Genomic DNA, 26,779 nt, shown 5'->3' on the forward strand with positions numbered 1-26,779 from the left:
GGGGGGGAATGCTAAAAGCAAGTTTTAAGGAGCCTGAGAGAGAATTAAGGGGAAAATGAACGAAGGGCATGTACAAGATCCTCAAGACACCACATCTAGAAGGACAAGCCAGCTACAAGACAGACACAAAAATCCATACATATGCAAACACATAAAAGCACACTCACTTGTTTGCCACTGTTACAAACTCACTGATGAACCCCAAGTCCCACAGTACTTTTCTCAAATGAGGAATTTCTGCCTGATGGGTCCTTCAGGGAAAATGGAGGCAATAAATGAGAGCCCTTTGAAGTGTGCGTACATTGATGTGTGCATGTGTTTCATGGACTGTTTATCTGTTTTTCTACATGTGACTGTGAACGCATCTGTGTCTTTCTGTGTATATTGTGCATAAGATGATCTCTTATATGCAACGTACACAGAGGCAAGAGTGAATGAAGCGACATTTGATTCTCATGAATAAGGGAGGAGACGTAATGGCGTATTTGTCGTGCCTATCTGCTTGACATTCGAGAGTAATCCGAGCACTGTAATGGGACTCAAACTCACATTACTGTCGACAACTACACTGCAATCCCCTTAGGCCCAGGGTGACATAAGGACTTTAAAAGTCACGTTTCTTTGTATGACCTGATACTGAATGCAATGTCTTAATGGGCTTTACAGGCCTACATTTCTGTGTGGACCTAATTTTGTGTGTACCAGCATATCGTCAGAATCTGACAACATGTGGTTACACGGCACAACAGATTCAACTTTCAGTCATAAACTCTCTACACTCTGCACTCGGCAGTCTGAACAGGCTCTAAACCCCAAACTTATACTGAAGAAATTATTAGAAAGGACATGACCTCTGTGTGCTCTGTGTTAGCGCCAGTCCTGTTGGTGCATGCGCGCGCACGTGGGTGTACATCCATCCAAATATTTCAGATTACACACGCTCAGTGTCAGTGCAGAGTACCACAGTGGTTGGGCTTAGACCTATGTGCATCAACACCGATTTTGTTTGCAAGCATTAGAATTTCTGCTGAAAGATTGAGGGCATTGCGGAGTGTGTCCAACCCACACTCAAATGCATTGGTAAAGTGAGAGTGTGTGTACTGGCATGACTGTGCTTGCAATTACACTTGATGATCAGGCTTAAAATACAAGTAATTGTGAATGCAAATTAGGTTTTGGGTGCTCCAATCTGGGAGGTGAAGTGGTTCAAAGCGTTTCTTCCCCTTCATTAAGTAGAACTCATTGTTTTAATTACACTTTGGTTCAGCATGCTGCTCCACTTTCTCTGTTATTTTTACTGATGAAAAATAAGCATCTGTGGGCAAGGGAGAAGACTCGCTGTGCTTCTGAGAGGCAAACTCATAAACACACACACAGACAATGTCACACACACACATACAGATTCACAAACTCACACTGTCTCTCATTTTTGTCTCCTCTTGTCTTCACACATGCATGCAAGCACATGCACGTATCAGTTCACGTTTGTTAACGCTCATGTGTGCAACCACACACACAGACAGATACACACTTGGATTAGGCCATAGGACAAGTGCATCAGCTTTCTGCAGTAGGCTGCACTGATGGACCTCTAACTGTTTTTGACCAGTTTACTTTAACAAAGCATAGTGCTTTACTGACCTGCCATAATTTGTGCTATGGAACCACCAAATTGGGCCTTCATTCACTGATAATCCTTGCTTCCTCACTGATGTACAGAGCATTAAACAATTGTGTGTGTGTGTGTGTGTGTGTGTGTGTGTGTGTGTGTGTGTGTGTGTGTGTGTGTGTGTGTGTGTGTGTGTGTGTGTGTGTGTGTGTGTGTTTTTTTTTTTTTACAGAGATATTTATAGAGATATCACTTGGCTCTATGTTTCATTTAAAGGCTTTGTAATCTATTTGTATTTGTGCAACATGGCATTTGTCATATAGATGTTACAGGACTTTAGGTACTATTTTTATGAGACTTCCAAGTTACACTGCAAAAGTCTTACATGAGACACATGCATCATCTCTAATCCCTATATTTTTGAAACTAAACTGTGGATGATGAAGGAACAATGTTAGATGGAAGATGTGTCAGAGCCCATAATGTCAGCTTTGAGCAGTGAGTCACAATGCAGAAGGGTAAAATGACCCTTGACATTTGATTCTCTTTGAGGTTGTCAAAAAAAAAGGAGTTATGGTAGGTTAGAATTTTAATGCACCAAGACGATATTATCATTCTCTAATTACCTGTTTTTATGAAAGTTTGAAACAATGAAGAACCAAAGGACCATTTGAAAAAGTTCCTGAAAAAGTAATTTCACATGGGCGTGACTTTACGCAACCTTACTTCTTTTGATGCTACGTGAGTGTCAGCTGAGTTGGGTACCTCAAACGAGTCAGACAATCCTTTTTAAAATGCTGCAAGCAAAGCCAGTGTATCTCACTGAGTGACAACCAGAACGTCTGAAGAATCCTTACCTTCATAGGACACCTTGAAGCCGAGGGAGCCGCTGGTGTCATCTGTTTTGAAATTGAGCCACATCTGGTGACTGGTGCTGACCACGAGGTCTGGAGTTGTGGTACCAGACAAGCTACAAAAGAGACAAGAGGAAAGTTACTTAAACAGAAATCCCTTTAATGTTGGATGTGAACATACTGTATGTGTGAGCTGCGTTTACTGTAGTATTTACTGTGTTTGAGTACAAAGCATATGGCAGCATTTAAAAGACTCTGAGAGCAAGAGAAAAACATTCTCTGGTCTGATTACACACAAACTGAACCCTTTGGACAAAACTCCAAAGTCTATGTCTGGCAAACACCATCCCTATGGTGAAGCATGGTGGTGGCAGAATCATGCTAGGTCAGTGCTTCTCAGTGGAAGGGGGCAGGGAGACTGGTCAGAATTGAGGCTAGCATGAATACAGCCAAATATAGAGAGGTCCTTGAAGAAAACCTGCTCCACAGTGTACACAACCTGAGACTGGAACAACAGCGTACGCTGGAGAGGCTTCAGGACAAGTCTCAGATTGTCCTTCAATGGTCCAGACTTAAACCCCACAGAACATCTGTGGAGAGATGTGAAGAATCTGACGGAGTTTGAGTGGATCTGCCAGGAAGAATGAGATATACTGAAAACTGAAAGCTGTAATTGCTGCCAAAAGGTCTCCTACAAAGAACTGAATAAAGGATCTAATTATCTGTAATTAAGGGAATTAATGAGAAATTCCAGTTTTGGATTTTTAATAAATTTGCAAAGAATTCTAAAAACATGTTTTCACTGTTATTATGGGTTACTGAGTGTAGATTGATGCGGGAAAATGGCAGTTTTATCCACTAACAATTAAATCTACATCACAATGAAATGTGCAAAAAGTGAGAGTCTCTGAAGACTTTCTGAAGCTGCTGCATATATTAAACTATCAGACTTTTCTCATCAATGACAAGTGCTCTAAAACTGTTGTAGTCAATTCCAGTCTGAGAAGCCTTTTTTTTTTTATCCTAACCCTTTAATTCAAAACATTTGGGGCCAAGAAAGTGGGAAATGAAGGCAAGATCAGTCAATGCCACAGACGTAATTTAATCCTATTTGAATAGTAATTCCACCCAACTCTAATTAGAAGTGTATAGCTGCAGAGTAAGTGATTAAAGCTTCTAATTTTAGTGACAGCACATGGAGTACGGTGGGAGTAGAAAGGAAATTGTGTCTGGATAAGTTGGGTCCATGGTTTTGTCCGTTCCTGCAGCCTTTTGATAATCTGGCAAGTTTCTGTAAACTTGCTTTTCCATGTGTGGGAGGAAAAATGAAATAGTAGTGTGCTCAAAAAGCACTACAGTGCAGTCTTCATGTTAAAGATTTGGGGAATTTTGCCTGATGGATCGACAAAATGACATTAATCTAAATAACATGAAATGGTTTAGTTTTGTTTCTTACCACTTCCAGTACCTATAAATGTAGTTCTGTGGTATGAATGACTGTGATCTGACATCCAACCTAACAACTCTGAATAGTGTGTTTTAATTCACCTGCAAGCTAATCACTATAGCATAATGCTTGTTGGTAAGCTGTTTAAGGTAGTTGGTCTGCTGACAGTCCATTATCAGACTGTCAGTGAACAGTGTCTTTCAGGTGAAGGAAAACAGGGGATTTGATTGGTTGCGACTCATTGCCTATTAACCACCACATTTATGACTGCGCTGCTGTAGGGTTATGTGCTCTGACCTTAAAGTTACAAAAGAAATAATTCCCTACGCCCTGTACACGCTTGCCTGCACCGCTGATTCACAGAAATATAGTCCCGAGTTAAACAGCGCTGATAGCTGCAGTATATTCTCTGGCCCTAAATTGCTCTAGTTTGTTCATGTGCAAGAGCCCATCCAATTTCAATGGCAGAGTTGCTTACTCTACTTTCGTATCATAAAGAGGTGCATAAATGGAGAGGAAGCCCTTAATTGAATAGATTAGATCGTTTTCAGTGTTTGTGTGTTGTGAAAGTATGTGCAAGTGCACAAAAATATTAAAGTGAGAAAGATCTTCCCCCATCAACAAACCCCTCCTCCTCCACAAACCCTTCCCTCATTTATCTCCCACCTCCCCCCCAGTTTCCACCCAGGCGAGGCAGCCTTGCATAAAAATTGATCTATAAAAACTTTATTAACGCGGTAAATTTCAGCACAATTAATAACAACATCCTGTGAATTGTTATGGAGCATCTGCTATCGCAAACTCCATTAGGGAGCATCAATATGCAGTTCGCAATGTTGCACCACATGGCTGTGATCTTGTTTTTAACATTGAAAAGAGTGATGATTGACAACGCGGTGCGGCATCTATTTTTCATGCACTACTGCATCAGGTGGTGATGAAATGAAAGAGAAACAGTACAACGGAGAGAAAAAGGGCTGGAGGGGAGAGGGAAGAGAGAGGGCTGCTGCTGGGTGCAGGGAAGTGAAGGAGGAGAAAAGGATCGTGTGCCAAAAAGAAGCAAGGTGAAGAGGAAAGAGAGACAGAAAAAGACAGAATACCATTACATGGAACATGAGTAGCAAACATGAAAATGACTGCTGGAGACAATGGTGCGGAGAAAAAGCCAGAAGGAGTCAGAGAACAGACAGAAGGCTGAGGACAAAAAGATTGAGGTCGAAGGAGTCACTCACACATGGAAGATGGTCTTCTGGTCTCCCACCACCTCGCCGTCTCCCACGGTCAGGGTGTCGTAGCCTCGCTCCAGGTCAAAATCCTCAAATGTCAGCTTGATCACCTGGACAACAGCAGGGACATCGCCAGGACAACCGTAAGCGACAGACGTTTGAAAGCTCCCTATGCCTGGTGCAGAGGAGAGACCCCTTCCCATCTGTGACTTTCCATCCCTCTGTCCGTCAACCTGTCATCTATCAATCTCTTCTGAATATTTGCAGAGATCATCTCCATTCACACACATGTACTAGCTTTGTGTATTGTATGTTATACATCTTTGTTCATCTCCCAATTTACTTCCTTGCTTATAAATACTCACATACCTTCACAAATCTTCATCTCATCTGATTTCAATCACAAATCTTACATGCTGTTTGTGTGAATTATCAGCTTAGTACAGCCACAGAGCTTTGTCCACACCTACATGACTGCATGTGAATACTTTGACTTTCTGAGATCCAGATTACAAACTCTCTCCCACTAATCAAATATCTGATTGCCTGCCAGACGGTCTGCATGACCCTTACTCTTTGCTCATCAAATCAGCAGGTTGCAGATGCCTTTGTGGCCTATTTAGCCAGACTTACCATGACTAAGCACATCAGGAGATGTGGCAGGGGACTTGAGGTTGTCCGCAAGGTGAATATATGCATCATAAAGGTGACACAAAAGTTTTCAAAGAATCAAGTATGGGATTCTAACTGTGAGGGGGGAAGAAAACACGCACACGCCTATTCATTTCATCTCATTGCTGCAGGTGGGAGTATGGGAGAGAAGGTAACAAGGTAAGAAAAACAATAAGTGTGTCCTAGCTGAGGGAAGCAAGGGGCAAGTCTAATAAAGACAGACAAACAAATAAGATTTGATTACGATGATAAATGTCGATAAATAAGGACATATAGACACAAAAGGCAGGGTGACATGGGAGACAAATAAATATAAATAAATAAACAACAAAGGACTGGTCTTTGTCTCCTATTTTTAAATTAGCTGCCACTGATTTCCGCCAAATTCTTAATGTTTTCAGAGGGCTGAGAGAGCAAGGCCTAATGAAAAAGCTTATATAAATGCAAATTGCATTCTGTCCTATGTTAAACCCGGTGCCTAATGAAAATTGCCAAGGTGAAGAGAAGAGATGGATGGTGTGCAGGCAAAATAGGTCCGATCACTCGATAAATAGAGTTTCATACCACAAACTCATCTCACATCTGCCAGCCAACAGGTGAGGCGCAGAGGGGGACGGAATAAACAAAAGGAAAACATAAAGAGTGCAGCGGTAGCGGTGCAGTATATTTATTTTATATTGTTTGCAATCTCTGACTGAAACTCTGACATTTTGGTTGTTTTGGAACAGAGACCCCAGTGTCCCCGATGCTGACGGATAAACACTTGAAAGATTGTCAACTACAAAGAGCTGCATTCAGTTCCTTCAGGACATAAAGGGGCAACACTTGTCAACAACCCACATTAGTCATGATGTCATGAGGTGGTGATTCGGGTCTAGAAGAGCTGTGCCACGTCCCACCCGCCTCCCTATGCAGTTCCGCCTCAGTCTCCTTCCTGACCTAACATCTCCTCTGGCTGAGCCAATGCGGACGGGCAGGAATAGAAGCTCATTACATCTCTAAACAGAAAGAACAGCCTCGCTCCATCTTCATCTGGACCAGACACGGAGCGAGAGACAGCCCAAAGTACCGTTGTCTGTTTCAGCAGGCTGCCCGCTGAGTATCCTCAAGGGTGTCTGTGTGTGTGCGATTGTGTGTGATTGTGTGCATTTGTTTGCATGCGAGCAGAAGGTGGGGTTGGGTGGGTATGACTACCCCTCCTGCCTTGCCTCTCACCTCGCACAACCTCTCCTTCACTCGGTGCAGTGCAATAAGAGAACGGATTTGTAAAACCATTTTGTTTGAGTTCAGAGAAGGATATTTGGCAGGAAAGCAGCTGGGTGGCCTTGAACACAACTCCAAAGTCAATGGTCTGAACACGATGGCTATGACACTTTCATGATATCCTCTGAGCATGCTCTCAAAACCTCTCCATTACTCCTCTGTCCATTTTTTTTATTCTCTTCTTCTCTCCCTCACCACAGGTGTTTCTAACAACTCTCTTTGTCTTCTCTTGGCTCAGCTCCACTGCCCCCCCCCCCCCCCCCCCCCTCTCTTTCATTTTCCTTATCTCTCACATTTTTCCATGGGAGAGCTTCTGTCACATGGTGTGTTTAACAGCCCCTAGACTGTCCTGCAGCAATTATAAAAGCATGAAATGAGTCATGGGTGTCAGAGAAGAGCCTCGTCTGGAGCTCCTCCCTAACACGTGCTAACACACCAGCTGACTTTTTTTTTTTTTTTTTTTTGCTCACAGATAAACACACCACTTAAGACAACGCTGGAGCAGGCGATTACAGTTTCAAAGCTAAATTGGCACTTTGCACTGTTGCTTCAATCCCGACTTTTACCTTAGATGTGTCTGTGGCTGTGATGACCCAAGTGCAGTTGGCATTGTTGTCGTACTGGACCGGGTAGTTTGGAGATGTGATGACACCACTGGGCCCTCTCAGCTGACCTCCACACATTGGTGCTACAGGACACAGAAAGAGGCAAATGATTGGTCAATGATAGATGAAAGGCACATTTGAAAGACACGCGCTTCAAACCCTCTCCTGGATTGCCTGTTAAATCGACAAATCATGACACTGTTTGACTGCTAGTTATGCTGAGTCATGCCTTAACCATCTCAGTCTCCACCTATTAAGATTTCTTATTCCTCATTCTGGCAGTTGTATATTTTGCCTTGTGCATTATGAATATTTCATATTTTACTTATGTTGGCTGCGTTCTGTTCAAAAACGACCTGTGGGTGTGTTCAAAACTCTGAACTCAGCCTTTACCGAGCTACACGGATAGCATCCCAATGAGGAGGGCCACCAAATACAACTGTGTAACCATCCAAAATGCATTTATTTAACCATAAGTTCCTCTGGTGCTCCTGACTGGCGAGCTGACGATGTTTGGCAAGTGGTTGTTTATGATAAATTGACTGTTTTTAAACCATCACCATATTATGAAAGCAAAGAGTCATCTAAACAACATCATCAGCACTTTGCCAATTTCGTCTGGCACCACAAAAAAAGAGATTCAATCAAAACCCTAAATCAAAGAAGTCTAAAATACACAAGAAAGACTAGAAGATCTTTTTGTAAATATTGCCGGGTTATGTAATTTATTTAATTTATTATAACAATAAAACAAACTAGATGTTATCAGACTGCCTTTATTGTCCTCTGCTATTGCTAAAATTGGTCACAGTACTGAATACCTTATCATAGTAAAAGAAAAAAACAAAACAAAACTGAATATCAAACTTTGATATTCTCATTGAAATGAGTGGGTGAGAAGTTTGCAAACCAAGCTTTAAAGGACAGTGTGACTTTTCTTATCAAGGCCCGAGGTTGTGTGCATGGCAGAACCATTCAACACCTGCTCAAATTAAAGTAGAATTTCTAATGAGTACTTTAAGGGAAGTGAGTGTGTACCTGTGTACATATGTGGGGGATAACCTGAAAGTATTTGAAAGGGCCTGAACTAGCTAACCTGATTTTAATGAGTTACATCTGAGAGAGGTCCTTCGGGTGCTAGAGCCCCGCTCTGTGGCTCTATGCTCCACCCGTCTCCCACCAACTCACCCCTATTAAAACATAAAAAAAAGAAAAAAAAAAAGAACTTTGGTAAAGTTAACGGAAGAATAAAGTTATTAATATGAGTTGTGCTGACAGTGAGGGTGACCTTAATGAAAATAATACAGCAGAGAGGAAGTCCTCTGAAGCTATCATATCCCCTTCCATTTTCTTTAATCATGGGGATCATTGTGTCTGATACACCCCGCCCTTTGTGTGCGGTGACAGACGTGAAAGTGCAGCAAGCTAAGCAGCAATCAAAATCCATGACGAAGAAGAATTGCAACAGCTCAGTGTGACCAGAAAGAAAGTATGAACGAAAGAGGGGAACAGTGAATTTCATATCAAGAGAATGGATTTGCAGCCAGAGATAAAGTTTTTTTTTTTTTCCTCCTGTGCTAATGATAGTACTGTTCACTTTAATGATGACTAATGCTAATTTAGGATACAGATCTTCAATTATTCCTGGATGATGTTTAATCTTCATTTAAAAAGAGTGAAGCAGAACAAAGGCACAGGAACAAAGGTTAAATGAGGAAGATGGAACGAGATATTTTTAAGGGCCAATTTCACTGACATTTTTCCAGATGTTATATCAATCTTCAATGCTCCTTTACATAAAACAGAAAATCAGCTGATACCATGGCCTTCACACAGAACTCCATCACTTTTTTTTTGTATTATTTTAGTTCAAAGAAGAACAGAAGACAGAAAGTGTCACAACCAGGCCTTCATCACTGTGTTTGATGTCATAAAACACCAAAATCATGTTATTCTTTAATCACAGGTGACTGACGGCGTCTTAGATGAGACAAAGCACAATCAATTCCCACACCCATATAATCCTTCTGAGATCATGCCCCCCCCTACCCAATCTTACAGTGCTGTAATTTAATTTAGCCACAATTGGATCAGTGCAAGACAAAAGAAAGAATGGGTTTTTGGGGGATTTTTGAGAGGACATTAACTGAAGTGGAGAAATAACAATAGCCTGTAGGCTGTATTAAAGGGGATAAAATGCACAAATGCTACAGGTGATTACATTAGACAAATCTCACAGAGATTAAGGTGCTCACAAGCCCTGATGGGGAAAGTGCTGCAAAATGGGTGACATGGATCTTCCTGCAGGGGATAAAGGGAAACGTGGATGAAAAATCACCCTAATGGCCTGTCTGTTTGAGTGAAGTCAAACAGTAATGTCACTGACCAACTTACCTCAGAGATAATTTCATTTCTGATGTTGTGATTTATCAACATGTCAATCTCAATGTACGCAGAACTGTTTGGCTTAATTACCTCAAACTTTCGGAGTTATCACTCAGCACTGCAAATTACAGGGCCCTTTTAGAGTAATGACAAAGCATTTAGTGCTGTTGGATCAATGATACAATCAACCACCACCACACCTGCCAATTTAAACCTGCAATGACTAATTTAAGTTAATATGGCAAACTTGTTAGCAAACTGTTGCTTGTTTACACATCCAGCAGCTACAGAGCAACATTATCATTCATTCATCGCTGTTTCCGGCAACTTTCTACCAACTCCTAAGAAGGATACTCAGGTGGCTCTTTAGCTGCTAAATGCTGCATGTTTACCAGCTAGTTGCTAACTGTGTCTGTCTGTCGTGGTGCTGAGCCAGTAGCGTACAGTGGGTTCGCTGAGAACAGCCACCTTCTGCTGCTGAAAAGCTCTGTAGAGCTGAGGGGAGCTGCCTCATCACTACGAGCAACTCATTTCATCATCATCACACTTTCATTCATTTGATACACTGTTATTAAAAAATGTCAGCTACAGCTGCTTTAAGGAGGAATAACTAGAAAGAGGCTGTTTTGTTATTTTGTTTTTTGTTATCTACTTGAATACTTCCTTTACAACACATGGTTCCTGGTGGTGGAACACAGAGCATAATTAAAAACACTTTGGGTCTTTTTCTGGGCTACATTTGTAATTACAAACATGAAGCCTTGCATCGATCAAAGGTACTTAATGTTCTGATTTCTTAATTGTCTGTATTGTCAATGCGCTTTGAGATTGGTACCAACAATCAGAACTCTGCTGGACTGAAACATAAATGAATCCTCACCCAGAAAACAATGCAAACATTTTGCAGTAAGTGTTGGAATTGGAAGTCTACTAACTAAATGAAAAACAAAAGAAAGGGCCAGCAGGCTAAAAGTGCCTTATTATTTGTGAATAGATTTAGGATTTTTTACTTATAAGCTCTAAAGGAACACCACCACCATTTCCTTCTTCAATAAATATAATTCATAATCAGATACCTATTACTGTATTCTACCAAAAAAAAGTGAAATATCAAATCTGTTCTGAATAATTCAGTTCACTGAGGCTGAAACCTTAATCCGAGGAGAGCATGAGCATCAGGAATACCGTACAGGGAGCCTGAATGCTTTTCCTGCCTGTCACAAAATGATCAGGAGTGAGGAAGACGTGACTGATGGGCAGCACTATGCCAGCATGGCTAAACAGCAGGAAGAGAAAGAGTGCTGGCCAAAGGTCAAAGTCAGGCCAGTCACAGTAAAATGGTGAATACTGAATCAATAACATAGAAAAGGAAATGGACTGGACATCTGCACAAAGTGACAGCAGCCTCATGAGAAAAACACATCATCACCATCAGGTTTCCAAGTATGGAAATATAACTGGAGGTCACATTGAGACTACTTCCATTACACATGTGTGTAGATGGACAGCCCACATGTCAATCCTTACCTCTGCATATGGGCCGATCGTCACTCCAGCCCACGTAGCTGTCCGTCACTCTGAGGCAACTGATGCTCTTTGAGCCCTGCAGTTCATAACCTTCGTCGCAGGAGAAATGCACCGTGGCTCCTCGCCTGCAGTTAGATTGCATACAGAAAAAAAAAAAAAAAAGAAAAAGAAACATCAGCACCACAAAACCTTTCCTGTAAAAATCACAATTTAGCAGAGTAACAAGAAAAAATGTTTACTGGAAAAAAAAAAAATACATTTTTTTTTTTGACTTCCCAGCTGTGATTTCCAAAAGTGCTGCATTGTGGGAGACGGATGTTGCCCATTTGTCTGTGTTACAGTTGACCATTGATAGAGACAATGGCTCTGACAGGAATGAAACTCCATAATCCCAACGGTAATATCACCATCCCACAGAGGCAGCCTATTAGTGTGCAGTGGCTCAGATGGTAGGATATTTGTTTTAGTGTACACATTTCTCTATCTGGTTTGGATGCAGTGGCTTTATGGGGCATGACATTGGGTAATGTGCTGTTCTCTGGAGCCCATTTCAAGATGCAGGACCTGATTTTGTTATACTGCCTAATAGTGGCCCCATTTCCCAATATGTCCTCCCAGCTCACTGTTGATTAAAACTCAACTGCGAACAGAGTTAAAATCATTAACGTCAAACTGGGAGTTAACTTTGGAATCATTTTGGGACTGAACAGTTTCAGTGCTGACACTGTGAATTTCACTTATTAATGAAGATTGGCCCATTATTACAGCAGTAAATTTTACACATTTAGAAACTAAATTAAAAAAAAGAAGAAGAAACTGTGATTTTCTACTTCCAAGAAACACTGGAAGTAAGACTAATTAAAACTCTGATATTATTCAATTTAAACATGACTAAACTGATAAAAAAATATGACACTAAATGTCTGTCAAAGAAAATCTTAACAGCAAACTGTCACTGAGCACTCTCATAGCACTTACACAAGCTAAAGGATTAAATTAGAAAACCAAAAGCCTTGTGCTGAAGGTTGAAGTTACTTATTTGAAGAACTGTGGAAAAAAGTCACATGAAATGAAAAATGAGACTAATGAAGGCACCAGTGCCTTGATATTTTTTTTTTCAGAAGCCATTTACACTTGTACTGTATAGCTCGAGCCAGTGTTCATTAGTCAAGTTCTAGCCTAATATGGTCGCCACTTCAAGGTCTTAAAAAACCCGAAAAGCATCTTTGCTAACCAAAACGAACTCTGTATCATTCATATTGTATCATTCATATTCTGTGTTCAAGAATCTTTCACCTGTTCAGTTACACCTGACACTTTAATTGCTCCTGAAATCGATCCTCACTTGCTTTTACCTGAAGTCTGAGCCTTTTCTTTTTCCTCGGTCCGGGATCCCCGGGTCTGGACACATGTTGTGTCCTTGGGCTACACCCATCTGAGACACTGATGGGAAAAGACAGAGAGAAAAGGATTAAGAAAGGTTGACAAAAGAAAGCTTAAGCAAAATTTATTTGAAAATGTTGGATTTTGCTGCATTAAGGAAAACTGAAATACATACAACATATAAACAGGACTATAAAAATATGGGTAAGTCTTCAAGTTAGATGTCTATGTGAAAGTCTTTACTTGTTCCCAATAAGAACATAAAGTAGATCAAGGCTCATGGTTATCAGCTTGTTTGTTTACGTTCTGCCCCCTGGTGGCAGCTTTGTCATTACAGAACAAATCGAAGGTTAAAAGGTTGATGAGTGGAATAAGTGCTAACACCTCTCCTAGCCTTTTCTTCTGGTCACAGGAGTGTTTGATGTTTGCCCTGCGCTTGCGCACATCAGCTCATCCAGCATACACCTTGACCTGCTTAACATATCTAGCCAAGAACATTTTATCCCAGACCACATTCCTGATGGTGCTCTGTTAATTCACACCACTGGGTGCAAAGCAGTGGAAGGTAAAGTGCAAGAAGGGGTCAAATAAACCTGGCCAACCAAGAGAGACCATCTGACTGACTGGAAGGGGTCAAAGGTCTGTGGGGCCAAATCAATGTGACACCTGCTCATTGGCCGAGGTCCCAGTTTGAGGCCAGACAGCAATGAATTTAAAGCAAGGCTCGCTGGTGTCAGCATGGGTAATGGGGAAAAAATGGAAGACAGAAAGGAGGACACAGGTATAAGGTTACTCTTGAGCAAACAGAAGAGGAAGACAATGTTGACTTCTTCAGGAATATATGACTGTGAATGTCAGGCTCATTCTCATCTTTATAGACGATACTGCTTTTTGTCTTATTCACACACTACAGTTAATTGACCCATATATATATATAATGCAAACGGTGTAAGATTAGATTTTAAAGAATTCGATGCAAAATCAATATTTGATTATAGCAGCACCCAGTGATGTAGTGATGGGGATGCAGTCTAGCATTCAATCATTTAAAAGTTCCATCAGTTGAGAGAGAGTTTTTATTTATCGAATATTGGGTAAACATTGCTGCAAATGTGAAGAAAATACTAATAAGCCATTTTTGCATGTTACAGGCTGAAACTTTTGATATATTTGTAGAGACTAATAATTTGTTGAGATACAAAGAGTAACTTTTCAAAGTTTTAATCCACTTTAGAGTTTATGCAAAATAAATAAATAAATAAATAAATGTAATGAGCTGCATTATTTTTCCACTCAAAAGATGAATGTGTTCCATTAGAGGTCACAGGCAGTCAAATGATAGATAGATGGAAATACTATAGAGAGGGGAGTGTAAAGTGGAGGAAGGTAAAGTGAAAATAAGACGCATTAAAGCAACGCAAATGAAAGAAAAGAAGAAAAAAGTGATTTTTCTGGCAGATGTACGGATTAAAAGCAGAAGATAAAGTGGGAAGTAGAGGTGGATAAAATGAACTGAAAATGGCCTTGAGGCAGGATTACCATGAACGCACCTCTTTTTTGTTCGACAAGTTTTCTTAAACCCCTTTAACATCCGTCTCTCTGTGCCACTCTAGTCAGGTGACTCATAGCTGTCAAGCTGTTAATGTTCCAGATGTTTCAAATAAAGCTGAATGGGATAATGAACAGCGAACTCAGACAGAGGGTGAGAAAGAACAAGGGCAAGGAAGACTGCCATGACGAAAAGAGCAACCAATGCAATTACTGCTGTCCATTTGCCATTAGAACGGCATCTCTAGCACAGACTGTGCGTCCTTTGTGTTTGTACCTCTTTCAACACTCAGCAGTTACCCTTTTCTCTGGCCAAGGAGTACGGGAAAAAAAAAAAAAAACTTTTAAATGACTTTGAACAAGAGTTGAGAAAGGTGAAAAGATATAAAAGACTGTCTGGCATCTTCTCCCATAGCTAGACACGAACGTTGTGGAGTCAACAGGCATATTCAGTGTGTCAGGGTTGTTTTTCTCTTGTATAGAGCCTTGACTCACCATTTTTTTTTTCCCTGTAAAGTTAAATGTTTATTTCCTGCTGCGGCTAAACTTGTGCTGGTTATCCTTGAGCAAAAAATTTTAAGCCCTTAAAGACACTGCAGACTTATCCCATGACAGCCGCCGGTGTCAGTCTGCCGTACTCTGAGGAAAAAAAAGTGGATGCAATTGCCAGGGTTTTTCCCGCCAGATTCCCCAGAGAGAAAGCCATGGTTAAAATCTGTAGTTGTTCAGATTTCAATATTTTTAGTGGTACAAGTGTGTCTACAGGAACTTTGCTTGTCTGTGGAAGAGGCCAAATAAGAGCTGCTTTCTATTTTGCTACAGTGTGCCAGGTAAATCCACATGTAAGTCCACACACTGACGTTTTCTTTAAATTATTCTCTGGTTTTCTCCCTTAGGAATTCAGTGGCCACTGCACTGAATAAGAGAAACTATTATTTTCAGTGCACTTTATGTGCAAAAGACAGATGTCAATTAAGGTGTCTAACTTACACACTGATATCTTGTGGTGGTTGTCTTTGCTAGGCAACATCTTAACACCTCGAGACTTGAGTTCAGTCATCTTCTTCACTGTAGAGGAAAACAGAGAATAGAGACATATATAAAACAGGACAAAGTGCAATAATGACACCCACACATTCCAGCAGTGGTAAATGTCTGCCGCAGTTCCAATAACATACTGTGCCATACATCATTGCCCACATGTACTCCAGTTATTTTCACAGCAGTTTTGTGAACTTTTTATGACACTAAAAAAATAATGTTTTACCTTAAAAGGCCTTACAACACACATCTGTTAATATTAGTCTGAAAAAGTCACACATTGGGTTTATGTTGAAGAAAAGAGCTGAGCTACGTACGATTTCCTTCCAATCTCATGAAATGAAGGGCTCGGAGAATAACATTATCATGTGATTATTAAAAGGCAGGATATGTAAGGACCTGTACAAGACCTGTACAATAAGAATATGAGGTTTAAATGACTGACTTTCATGATAATGGCTGGAAAAAAAACAAAAAACAAAGTCATCATTGCAAAGTAAGAGGCTCATCTAAATGCACATTTATTCACCAGTTTCAAAAACACCATCAGCATTGTCTGTGCACCCCTTCACACTCACCCCATTTAATTACTCTGACGGTTCCTGACAATGAAACCTTAGTTTGTTTTGCACAAATGCATTTTGATCCTTTGCTCAGTTTCAGCAGAATTTTAATTCAAAGTCTGTTTATTATGTTTATTGCTAGTTTTCAGATTTGTTACCATGATTTAAAAAAGGAGGGAAAATATAAATATAATATAAACAATATACTAATGTTTCCAGTAAGGAAAGGTAAGAAAAGGTTGCAAATTAGGTGCAGGGTTTGATTGGATTTGAATGTTTTCCGTGCCATGTAAAATGAAGGACACTGAAGAGGAAAAGATACAAAGCCAATGATCAACATTCGTTTCATCACTGCAACATGCCGCTGCTGTGGAAACATGGGAAGCGTCAGGATGAGAATAGCTGGTCGGGGGGCGGGGGACGGTAGAGATGGAGCCAGTGTTTAATCTAATTAAAGTATTAGTCTCCCATTTCTCTCTGATCTTCTAAACATATTTATCTAACATTGAACCTGTAATCCCATAGGTTCACCGCCTATGGGATATATTCATCATCTCTCGCTCTCTCCATCTTTTTTTTTATTTTTCTCTCTTCTTTTTCTCTTGCCATCGTTTCTGAGATATCCAGCGGCTGGCTGGAGGTGAGATCCTCAGAGATCACCTTTTCTTGTGGACGAACTAATCCTTTTTCCCTGCTCATTCCTTCTAAAAGTTGACCCCTGAACCCTCTAAGAGTAATGGGACGGGGAATGGATGTGCCGGAGAGAGAGAGAGGTTTTAGTGCCTGCATGCGTTCGTGCAGATTATGCACCCTTCGAGTAAAGAATCTGCAAATCTTGTTTTTCTGAAAGCTATCACAACTATTCAGCCAAAATAGTCAAATAATTTCACTTGTTGCCTGTGCAGCTGTGGCATAATCTTAAAATAAAAATTTTAAGCTCATATGCACCAGAAACAAAACAAATGATATCATCATGTCTACCTACCAGAATTCTTTTCCATTGGATTTGATACCAAATTAATGGTTTCTCTGTTCAGTATTGTCTTGACAGTGGTGCAAAATAAAGCGCAAAAGGGGTCTCACTAAGGCCAGTAACACTTCATTCCCTTAGGAGCAAGAATGTGGTCAACAAATTTCATGTCCATCTGCCTGTTAAATTCCGAGATATATTTTGTAAAAAGTTCAGATTGTGGCCTGGGGAGACATAAGAGGAAAACTCACGGAGGGTTCCAAAATGGCAAGAGTTTATCCTCTGGGAAGTACAAATGTGATTCATGTCAGGGCTGTGGGTGACTAGATTTTGTTATTTCTTGCACACAAGTGGAAATTATATTCTGATTTTGGCACTAGAGGAAAGGTCACTTGGTCAAAGTAAATATTAAGGTTTAAATATCATGAATATTTGCAGATCCTTCTGGACGAAGTTAAACCTGTGCCACGTTTAACTTTGTCCAGAGAAGTTGAGAATTTGGGAAGTTGAGAATTTGGTCGGATGGTGGCAAAGTATTAATGATCGTCCTTTTAAACTATCAGAAGCTCTTTTTCCTCTTACCTTGGTACTGGGCGCTGAAGCCTCTCAGCTTGTGGTTTCCATCAGAGGTAAAGTGCAGTCGAAGCCAGTTCTTGCTGCTAATGATGGGTGAGGGAAGGTTGGGACCAGTGAACCTGCAGACACAGAGATGGAGAGAACAGTGTCTGAGATTAGCATAATAGGATATGAGTGTTTTAACATGCAAATGCGAAGGTAGTAGATTGCACACTGCAGTAACGTTAGCATATCCTGTACACTCAGAAATGATTTCAAGTTAATATATATATACCATTAATATCTGCTGCATCTATGTGAGCACTGATACACTTCCTTTGTACATGGACTCAGCTAATGAATCTGTCTGTTTAAGGTAATTTCAAAGTCATCTTAGATATGTATTTAGTTCAGGTTGCAAAAGCATAACGTCTTCTACACCATAAGCTATAAGTACAAAATGTTACCGTGTTAGGTATATTATACACTAATGTGTGAATGACTATAATTGATGCACACATCGTTTCTCCCTGGCACTAATTTGGTTAAAGGTTATCTGAGAATAAATATATAGAAACTAATTTCTCTATCATCTGTTATTCGCTCTATCATCTGCTACTCCAATAAAGCAGCTCTGCTTGTGCTTCTGTTTCGTGCCATCATCCAATTATGCAATCCATCAGATTTCCAATAAAGTCAGGCCCCAATGGCAGGCAATATATCGTAGAGGCTGGCAGAACCTGCCAGTCATCCCCGTGATCGTCTTGTTTGTTTATGATAATTATACTAATGTTTCAAAATTAATGTGGCCGTGGCTTAGAGAAGTTAAAATGCTGCACCTTTAAGATCTATTAAAGGGAGGGTCTAACACCTAAGGGGGATTGTAATGTTAACGACTCTTAACCAAACTGGAACCCAACAAAAAAAAAAAAAAAAAGAAAAAAAACAGGACCAGGAAAGACCAGCTTTGGCACTCGCAGAGAAAGGACACTCCATTTATTGCTTTGAAAAAGCAATAGTGAATTATACTTCACAAACACTTACAGTGCCTCCTGATCTGTATGCTAATGAGAGCAGTTGCTTACCAGGCATTTCTTCAGTTGTTAAAGCCAAAGTCATTTGGGGGCACATCATGTTTTATCCTGAGACCCACTAACACAAAAGCATGCGCACACACACACACACACACACTCTGCTGCACACGGACAGTATGTGTACCTATACCCCCATGCAAGCATTCGTACAAGTGCGTGCATTAATTCCAATTCCCCAGCAGTAAATTACATTTCCCCAGCTGTGTCCACCTCATCTCCCCAACCTCCATATCTCCTTTGCTTTATAGAGTAGATGCATACTAAGGTATATGTCCACCCAGCTCTCATTAAAGCTGCTGAAAAAAAAAAGTATGTGTATTGTGATTGGTTAATTAAACACAATGGAGAAAACACTGGAAAAGGGTTAGGAGAGGTATTTTGTTAGCTATTAACTAATCCTCTTTGAATGCAAAAACATTTTGGTGTACTGATGCCACAGGGAGAAAAGAATAAAACAGCTTTGAATATACAGCTCCAACCAAAAAAGACAGGGATCTACCACGAAGGGATACGTGACTGACTGAACTGTGGAGCTCTCTTAGGATCAATTAAAAGCATGTCGGTTTTTGGATATAGACAGAATTTGCTTTTGTTTTGATTAAAGCAGAGATTCCTTTGTTTATAAAGTAACCTCCCACCCTAGCCTATTAGTTTAACCTGAACACAGACTCACCTGGAGGGTTGCAGGGAGAGCCAGAAATAGTGGAAAAGATTTTTTTTTGAAAAGAGGTTTGGGCAGTAGGTAGGACAAACCACGAGGGAGGGATTTGGCCACACTGCGGGCAGACAGCAGAAAAATGGAGCGGAGTATAGAAAAGTGATTATGTCCCTGATGAAAGTCTTTTTCCTGTCTCCCATGGTTGCTTCCAGCATGTAGCTTGCATGGCTTGCATCCCCTCACTAGAAATCAATGACCTCAACCTTTGGTTAAGAGACTTCCACTGAAGCAAGCTTCACTTGTCAAACAGTTATGTTCAAATCTCAAAAGGTGATTGATGATGAACAAGCTCCTTTTAATAGAACGTCAAAGGCCTTAATAAAAAGTGGTGTGTGAAGGTGAGCATTGACCAGAGTGAGGATGCAACACGTATGTATGTCCACTCTGCACTACCCATCAGTATGTACCCATCATATGTATGTACTCTATACCAACCACTTCTGCTGCTTCTGATAACAGAAACTGAACATAGAGGATACCAACCCTACACTTGGTTTTTAAAACAATAAAATTGAAGGTTTCTTGAAATGGCTTTAGGTATCAACAGAACTGTTTTATATAAATAACGGTGAAAACCAGAAAATCAAACATAGTATATTACCTTATATGTCGTTCATATTACTGCGGTTTTAATGTTTAACTCATGGACTTTGGTTGAATTTCCTTCTCCAAACACTCCATCACTATCCCTGACTTATAGCTTGGCCTTTTCTCTAAAGCATAACTGACAGGTAAACAAAGTAAACCAAGAAAACAATATAAATATCCCACATAAATTCCATCAAACACACTCTCTGTCTTTATTGGCATTGGGTTTCTCTCTTCCTTTACTTTACATATAACATGGGCATAATTAAGGTATTTATCTGATCAAATTATTATTTTTTTCCTTCCTTTCAGTGTAGCCTGGAGGCTGGAATAGAATAATGAAAATAAGGCAGAAATGTGAAACCATGTTGTATGACACCGGCCTTGATTTACAACGGCAAGTGCAAGACTGATAAAGTGAGTCAGTGTGCCTCAGGGGATGTTTTATCACTTAACAGAAGGAGGGGGCTCATGTAGGGTCTGGCACATGTCCGTTTGGAGTGATACTAGTAGGATGGAGAGTGCCAGAATCACCTCTGGCTCTAAGTACATAGCTGGGACCTGTGACAGCTCAGCATCCTTAGTAGCAAATCTCCCTCCAGTGGATCACAGTATATGATCCCCCTCCTTCCCACATGCACGCACAAAGGCCCCCAAACACCAGAGCCAAGTTTTTAATACAAACTGCTCTGTTCACTTGTGTTGAGTTACTCCCCTTTCCACCACAGGGACAAATGAAAACGTCCCTTTGAATTAAAGGGCAATTTGAGCTGGAATCAACTTTCATTAACAGGCAACAATAAAGCTAAAGACTGACTTAAGATTCTGATAAACTCCAGCAGTGGCAGAGGATCAGGAACTGATGGATATGCCATTAAGGATTAGGCCATTAATAAATAATGGGATGTGGGATGAAAAGACCACCATAAATATCATTTTGACCCAATGTCACCTCTGCCTTTCCCCATTTCATGGTCCAACCCGGATTTTTTTTTTTGCTCAAAACATTAAAGTTTTAGGGTGAAAGTGACCATAGGGAGCAACAGAAAAACTCATGAGCAGGCTGATGGAGGTCTCCTGAAGGGTGTTGTGGCTACTTCTCCGGTTCCTTTCCACCTCAGCCTCTCGCTCTCTCTTACTCTCTCTGGCTGACCATATTAGATTTTATGAGGAATTGTCTTGAGAGTGCAGTGCTAAATCAGTTTCCATTTCTAGGCCCCAAAGCTCCTCAGACTGAGTTAGACTTTTGATGATAGTCCAAGAAATGTATTTTGGGCAAAGCAAGGTGATAGAGGGAGGCAGTGGTGTTCTTGACTGAGCCGTGAACCACAAACTGACACACAGCACTTTCCATGCTTTCCATGTTTCAATACAGGTCTTTTATCTCCATTCACACTGCATGCTATCAACATTCATAAAAAGTCTGAAATGGTTACACAACCTTTATGAGCAACATCTGATTTGTGGGTGTCAGAAGTCACATTTCCAAATCCCTGTTGCTTAGACTTGTCTTTTCACTGTCATATTATGATCGAGCGTCTTAGGAATAAGCAAGACTAGTCAAAATCCATTTTACGTAACACTAGCACAGAGATACTTTCCATACTGATGTGATGTGACTCATTAAATTGTTAATGCCTTTCAGGATTTTGAACAAAGGTCGTCGTCATCAGGCAATTCAGCAACCTTTCCTCAGTGGATTGGGTCTTTTTTCCCTCTTTATATTCATCGTTTCATGTCATCTATTTTATGTTCAAAGGGCAAAATGTCAGATTACTCTATGAATAATCAGTAATGGGTGGAGCTCGGGTGTCAAAGGTGGCTAACTCCGCCTTAGGATCAAGCACATTGAATCATGAAGTCATTGTGATGTAGCATCGTACATGCGTTCATGTGCGGGTGTTTGCACGCGTGCGGTGGGGAGACGGGCCGATTCGGGTTGAAGAACATCTCTTTTAACTGCAGCTACTTAGGCAGATCAATCAGAGCTCTGCTCAGTATGCAGGCCCTGGTGTTTACAGCAGACCGTGGGTCACAGTGACTGTAAAGCCAAAAGTTTTAGCATTTTAATGAGGCGATGTGAATTATAGCACAAGCCAGCCTATCCAGATGTACACGCTGACGCACATACGCATACACCACCACGAGCAAATATTCACGGTACAAACACGTACTTGTATGCAGATATCAATAAATTCTCTCCCAACTTCCCTCTTTCTCTCTCTCTGTCATTTTCCCAAACACACACAAATTCACACACACACACACACATGCCACATCTTTCTGAGGTAAAACTAATCAGTGTGGAAGACCCTTAAGTCCAGAATGGCAGTATTAAAGTGCTGGCAGCGGAGCTGTAGCTGTGACCTTCAGATGTAACTGAGACCAGACGTACACTGGGGTTTTAAACGAACCACCAGAGCCCACCCCTGCTCCAAACAACATAAAACCCGCCACACAGTTCATTCATTTCTTTAAACAACAACCACCCTGGCAGTAGAAACCATCAACCTTACAAGTTAAGGCCTAAGTATGAAGAGAGGCCTTCAGGGCAGTTATGTCTCCTGGGTCTGTGTTGCAACTGGGCTGGAGCTCTGAGTGCAAAAGAAAGACATTGCAGAGGAGGCTGAAACCACCACTGGCCAACCCAGTAAAACTGCAGACCCATCACAGCCAACATTCCTACTCTTCCCTTAAACTTCTTGGTCCAGCAGAGCCAAAATGTCTGTTCTTTTTCCTCTCTCAGCCTGCATGTATTATTCATGCACAGACCTCTGGCCCCATCAGAAAGCCTTGTTAAATCTTCTGAGGGATTCCTTTCTTCCTCTTCCCACAACTCATTTTCTGCCCTCACAGAACATATAATATGGACACTGATTGAAAGAAATTTCCTTTTGGGAAGAACAACGAACCAGTCTTCATCTTGGCTTCCTTTCCCTTATTCTTTTTTTTTTTTTTTTTTATCTTTTTTGACTTTTTTAACATTTCTTCAAGTCTATCTTGAAGCTTCCTGCAAATCCACTTTTGTGTTTAAGTCAGTTTCAAACAGTGTATATACAGTTGATGTTAAATCTCATCTCAAGCTTGGGGATCACTGCCATGCAACCAAATTTCATGTCATCCATTTACCAACTGTCAAACACAGGCTTCCTCATCAATCCTGACTCAGAACTCTTTTTCAAAGACAGGCGGATTTGAGGGCAATGGTGCTTTATTTGATGATGTACTCTTCCAAATTTAATACCAATGGAAATGATCGCCTGCTCTGCCATGCTGTTTCATTTTCACCAAAGAGAAATGTATAGTAGCCACACAAGCACAAGTCTCAAGCTGAAGAAGCTTAAAATGATCTTCACATCAAAGAAAGCCTCATGTCTGTCAGGGACATCTGTAAAAGATTAGGTCACGGCAATGATCTGTCAGATTAACAGTGAGAGGAAAAAGAGCAGGTTCAAGTCTAGTCAGTGACAGTTCTAGATGATGTTGATAAATACAAGATTGAATTTTGAAGGTCGACTTGGATTGCAGTAATTACAACCTGCATTATGCATATGAAACTAAGAATATATCAAAGGCCAGTAAATATATACATTACTTTCACCATTTAGTGATGGAGTGAATGTATTTACTGACACTTCACAGGTTGCATCTCTGGATAAAAACAAATGTATACTCACACTTAAATAACCGTAGCTCAACTAGTGATGCCTCGCATGAGCCCTGGCTTTTGCTTTGCTTTGATTCAGTTGCAATCTGTGAGACTGCACACTCTTACCGTTTCCTGGGATAATACAAAGCACATCTTTACGCCAGTGCATTAAAAAGTTATACTCTCCAAAAAAAGTGACCCACTTCATCCACCAAAGTCAGTTTTCAGAGAATCAGTCTGGAAAGTGCATCAGTTTCTTGCGCTGTTACCCACAAAATACAATAGTAACTTCAGAAGGTGTTTTTACATCAGCCAAAAAGGCATGCAGACAAAACGGAGCAGAAACATAAACTCAAGCAGCTCAATTCATGGAAGCAAAGAATTTAGTGCCACTTGTTCCACAATTGATCCTAGCGTCAGCGTGATTTATTACTCTTGCTCAAAAAGTCAAGGTAGATGTAGGCAAAGTCATAAAGAGCAAAGCAGTAGGACTGAACTGCAATTGAATGGACTGTGGAGCAATGCTGATGAGGAAACCATACAGAGCCTAATGACTGACGCTATTGAATGTTTGCCTTCAACAAAATGACCCACACCGGCACAAATTACTTGTCTGAGCAAGTTGAAGCAAAAGACAAATACAGATGTTGTCAAGCTAGCGGCTGTTCTCTCCATTTCTTCTCCCCTGTTTAATTTCTGTCAGACGCATGACATGATGCTTCGCCAACGAAGGTTGCCGAAGACACACACACAAATATGCACACCATCAATCACATCACGCTACTCAAAACAATATCTGTGCACTTCTCAATGGGTGTAATCGTCTGCGGGGCGGTATTGGATATGTGGTTAAAGGGAGAAAAACAAATGAGTTCCCAAGGTCACTCTTAAAAGCGGCAGTGATAATTGAGCCCTCCCTGTGGATCTATCAAACACAACAATAAACAAATGCCAATAATATCCCAGGGCTGATTACTGGAACATCATGCTTCTCCTCTAAAGGAGACTTGAGGAGATATAGGCGGAGAGGAAGGAGGAAGAAAGACAAAGCCACCATCACAGAGTGACAGAGAAAAGCCACTTAGAGAACAAAAAAGTTGTACTAATATTCCCATGTGGCTGCAGCTCATATTAGGGTTGTCACCTTTTCTTTGAAATTCAAACATTTGTTTGAACATGGGGGAAAGTGTTGATAATCAAACTGTAATGACCTGTTCATATTCAAAATTCATAGTGTCTTAGTACAACAGGCTGTTTGAAGTAGATTGCCCCGTAGTTTAAGACTTCGCTCAGCTTGAATTATGGCATGACCTCTTGACCTTTCAGTAAACTATTATTATTAAATCAAAAGCTTGTAATATGTTGTTTGCCATGAAAACGGAGGACACTAGCGAAGAAAGCCGCCCTGAGCGGACAGTCTCTATAGCAATGTGTGGAAGTATTTTGGGTTTTACTCCATAGATGGCAAAATAAGTATGATATGCGTGATGAGGGGTGGGTGTCATCGCAATTTCATCTCAACTTTATTTTTTGAAAAAAAGTGACAGCCCTAGTTCCTAGGACTCTGTTATCATCCAAAAACTGTTAAAAATATATTCTATCAGGTGGTGACATGTTGTCTATGTCTTTTAATACACTACCACTAGAGGTTACTGAAGTGCAAAATGTTTATGTGATGTGTAGGATAGGAGTGTCTGATATTTATCAGTAACAACTTAACTATATTTCTTCTTGTTTTTTGTTGCTTTTTTAAAGGAAAAGTTTACATTTCGGGAAATATCCTTACTTGAATTTTTACTGAGAGTTAAATGAGATGGTCAATACTACTCTCATATTGAAACAACAAGTATGAAGCTACAGTTAGCAGCCTTTTAGCTTAGCTTAGCACGAAAGCTGGAAACAGGGAGAGATAACTTGCCTGGATTTATCCAAAGGTTATAAAATCCATGTACCAGCACCTCTAAAGATCATCAGTTAACACCTTACATCTCATTTGTTTAATCCTTACAAAGCACGTGAAATGTGTGAAATGACAAGTCGTTGTCCCTGAGGCAAGTGGAGTTATCTTTTTTCACTTGTTTCAATTACTGAACTGAAGATTCAACATTAGATGAACTGTCATTTTAAGATGGACATTTATGCTATGCTGGACAATTACTCTCTCTGTTCCACTCCCTGTTTCTCTCTCTCTCGTTTGCTCTCTCTCTAGCTCTTTGTCTTCCCTTGTGATTTGTGTGTATGAGCTGTTAGTTTTTCAAAGTGAGTCTGAGATGACGCAGTATGTGAGGAGACAGGTGAAACCATGCTAATGATATTGAACCTGGCAACACTGTCAAATCCCCCCAAACACAGCCAGCACATTGTATTCCCCTGATACCAGAGCATCCTTAAATAACTGCATTGTTATGTTAGGAGAGGAGCATCTGCGGGGTTTTGCATGCATCTCTGTTTCTATTTATTTGTGTTTGTGTGAGATTGCATGTCCAATGCATAGTAGGAGGCTGTGGGAAGGTGTATTTAGTGTCAGATGCTAGCATGTTCAGCAATTACAAAGGATCATTCCCTCCATCCCTGCAGTCTTGTCTCTTAGATCCTAAAACTGTAAGTTTTTTGTAATTATAGTTTTTATTGTGTGGAGTTTACACTTGTATTGCTAAATAGTGCAATATTACTTCAGTGAGATGAGGTATCCCTTTTACATATGCGTACCACAGATAGGTTGTTGGTTTCAGGAAATGCCAGATATATGCAACATATGCATCATTTTTCATTATTTTTGAGGTTCATGTGGATATTAAATGCATGCATGATTTAACAGCAGCCCATTAGTAACAGCAACTTACTGGCAATCATAAAACTAAATGGCATATAAACCTATGTTGCTATACAATCTGCTCCTGTGCACTTTTTTATAATGAAGTCACTGAAAAGTGCCGAGTCAGAATTTTCTGTTTAAAACAATAAGCCCCAAGGCTCCCACGTATTAAAGGGTAGTGCAGTACATAAAGGTCAACATAATGTATAAAGCAAGCTAATTAACTACAAGTGGGAAAAATATATAAAGTAATAACGACCATTAAAA

The 26,779-nt window shown here is 40.4% G+C and overlaps 1 protein-coding gene across 1 annotated transcript in view; it reads right to left on the bottom strand.

The window, feature by feature from the left end:
• Positions 1 to 26,779, bottom strand: part of csmd2 (CUB and Sushi multiple domains 2) — a 224,401-nt gene that overhangs the window by 105,878 nt on the left and 91,744 nt on the right. Inside the window, exons 6-12 of the mRNA XM_041052918.1 lie at positions 17,676 to 17,788; positions 15,510 to 15,587; positions 12,944 to 13,031; positions 11,589 to 11,713; positions 7,638 to 7,759; positions 5,143 to 5,246; positions 2,467 to 2,579 (exon numbers count right to left, since the gene is read on the bottom strand). Of these exons, the coding sequence (XP_040908852.1) occupies positions 2,467 to 2,579; positions 5,143 to 5,246; positions 7,638 to 7,759; positions 11,589 to 11,713; positions 12,944 to 13,031; positions 15,510 to 15,587; positions 17,676 to 17,788 (743 nt within the window). The remainder of the gene's footprint in view (positions 1 to 2,466; positions 2,580 to 5,142; positions 5,247 to 7,637; positions 7,760 to 11,588; positions 11,714 to 12,943; positions 13,032 to 15,509; positions 15,588 to 17,675; positions 17,789 to 26,779) is intronic.

The sequence above is a fragment of the Toxotes jaculatrix genome, chromosome 13, assembly GCF_017976425.1.
Source record: "Toxotes jaculatrix isolate fToxJac2 chromosome 13, fToxJac2.pri, whole genome shotgun sequence".
Classification (NCBI taxonomy): domain Eukaryota; kingdom Metazoa; phylum Chordata; class Actinopteri; family Toxotidae; genus Toxotes; species Toxotes jaculatrix.